Genomic DNA, 2,418 nt, shown 5'->3' with positions numbered 1-2,418 from the left:
GGGCACTCACATGAGGGGACTCAACTATCTAAGTTTCTCCTGAGCGGACTCGATTGTCTAAGTCTCGTCTGTGAGAATCGCCTAAAAAGGTATCGCATAAGAGACTCGATTATCTAAGTCTCGTTTGAGGGACTCATCTTTTTAAGTCTCATTTAAAGCACTCGTCTAAGGGACTTGATTATTTAAATTTCGTCTAAGAGACTCCTCTTTTCAAATTTAGCCAGAAGGACTTGTATTTCCAAGTCTCACCTAAAATAGGATTATCGTCTACCTTGTTTAATCACTGCTCCCTTCTTCCGTACTTGTGTGTGAAGGACGGTTAAGTAAGAAAATTCCGATAGAAAATCCATATATAATATCTGACACATGAAAATATGTTTATCTAATGCAAAAATTGTTTTTTATCTCTTCCGAACAAACTCAAATTTGACATAAGAATATGAGAAAAAAATCAATTTTGATGTTTTACAGCATACTATCTAACACAGACCATAATAGAAAGTGAGAATTAAACAAGTATATCACCTTTCATTATATAAATAGTAACATGCTAACAACAACAACGTCATGTGCACTCTGGCACAATTATTCATAGAATGCAATACTTAGCTACATATATATTTTTTGTAAAAATCATCCATTAATTTATCTAATTGAAATTTATTTGATATTTAGGCGATTTATCAGGATTAAAGAGACCAAAATGTTGTTCAGTTGATGCACCATTCTTCTGATTTTCATCAAACATGGCAAACAAATAAGTCTCAATAGCCATACCAGGTTTCTTCACGGTCCCACTCTTAACATGATTAATCAAATTACTATAATATGTGGCAGCATTTTCCGGTGTTGCCCCATCTCCACCAGCAGATGGCCATCCACTCTCAGACACAACAATCTGCAAATTAGAACCCCCGACTTTCTCAAGAGCAGCGTATACTGAATCCAACTGCGCATCAAAGAGATTTTGATAACCAACATCATTGTTTCCTTGTTGATTAAAAAGAGCATAATCAAGATGAATGTTTTGTTTATCCCCGACATAAGCGATGTATGGATACACATTTGCAAGAAATGGTGACCCATTGGTCACTAGGAAGTTAATTATTGGTTGTATATAAGACCTTGCTGGGTCAATAAAAGCACCATTGTTAGGTGGATAAGAATTCTGAATCAAAGACATGGCTATTGCTATAGAGACCTTGATTTGGCCTTGTAAATTAGCAGAAGAAATTGCGTTTTGAATGTTTTGCAATGCAGGGAGAATGTACTGGGCCTCATTGTCATTAGGGTAGATTTCATTTCCAACAGTGATGTACTTAATTTTAACATCTTGTGAGTAGGGTTTAACAAATTTGTTGATCCAGTTTGTGGCTTCATTGGCATTTACAAGAGAAGAAAGGGTTTCCTTAGCCACATCAAGAATCAATTCAATGTTGGAACCTCTAAGGGCTTGAAGAGCTTCTTCATCTGGATAATATAAACGCATTCTGTTAATGCCTTTTGATTTATATAAATCCACAACTTCTTGCTTGGATGGTAGGTTATTGCCAATCATTCCATAGCAAACTCCTATGGATTGTGCACCTGCAAAGACATACACTTTGTCAGAATTCGAACTCGCAACCTTATAGTCATTAATATAATAAAATTAATTATGAATATATATTACTGTAATTACCTGTAAATGCTAATCCAATAGACAGTATACCAATAAGCAGAAAAATATTAGACATATTGAAGTGTTTCTTTTTAGTAATATATTGTTTGATGAATGATACCAAAATGGAAGTACACAACTTTGATATCTTTTACTCCACCAGATAATCCATATTTATATGCATAAGAATAAGCCAACATTTCATGAAGTCCATATTTTGTATTAATTGCAGAGTGGCCCTCCAATAACATAGGACTTTTAGCCCCTTCAAGAACTCAACTAAAGTTAATGCTATGTTTTTTAATTCCAACCATATTTTCGGTGGTGCAATTGCATATACATTTGTTTATTGAATGGTCATATGTTTAATAAGTTATTGAATTTCTAATAAAAAATGAAGGGATTGAATTTGAGTAGTTTAATGAACTTCAAGCAAATAACAAATTATTTGAAGAAGAATCTGATTTTGTAAGTGATGGAGATCGTATCATATTTGGTTGGACTTTTCTTATGAACTAGTCTTTCCAATTTAATGCATAATATCCATCAATTCATGACTTTTCTTTGGAAAAGCCAACTTGAATATATATACTGACCATTTCAAAGAAACTTATAGCTATATGGGGCACACGACATTTATAACATATTCTAGACTAGACATTAGTAACCACTATAACACTAAAGGCTAGTAGGACAACGTCACCATAACGTTAAACTCATACGTAAGTATGACATGGTTAATTGCACAAAGCCCATGC

General features: G+C 33.8%; 1 protein-coding gene across 1 annotated transcript; it reads right to left on the bottom strand.

Moving 5' to 3' along the window:
* Positions 1–508: 508 nt before the first annotated feature.
* LOC127106518 (glucan endo-1,3-beta-glucosidase) lies at positions 509–1,850 on the bottom strand. Its single transcript, XM_051043802.1, has 2 exons — positions 1,682–1,850; positions 509–1,587 (listed from the first exon to the last, which is right to left on the bottom strand). Exons 1-2 carry the CDS (start codon positions 1,734–1,736, stop codon positions 650–652), a joined length of 993 nt encoding a protein of 330 aa, XP_050899759.1. The 5' UTR covers positions 1,737–1,850; the 3' UTR covers positions 509–649.
* Positions 1,851–2,418: the final 568 nt, after the last annotated feature.

Source organism: Lathyrus oleraceus, chromosome 7 (genome assembly GCF_024323335.1).
Source record: "Lathyrus oleraceus cultivar Zhongwan6 chromosome 7, CAAS_Psat_ZW6_1.0, whole genome shotgun sequence".
Lineage (NCBI taxonomy): Eukaryota > Viridiplantae > Streptophyta > Magnoliopsida > Fabales > Fabaceae > Lathyrus > Lathyrus oleraceus.
Note: the sequence above shows the minus strand (reverse complement) of the source record. Positions and strands in the feature narration are given on the sequence as shown.

Bases quoted from the DNA above. Each gene is read 5' to 3' on its own strand.
- LOC127106518 (XM_051043802.1), bottom strand. From the start codon at position 1,736: ATGTCTAATATTTTTCTGCTTATTGGTATACTGTCTATTGGATTAGCA. The intron at 1,588-1,681 runs GTAATTACAGTA...ATGTCTTTGCAG, and splicing joins TATTGGATTAGCATTTACAG to GTGCACAATCCATAGGAGTT.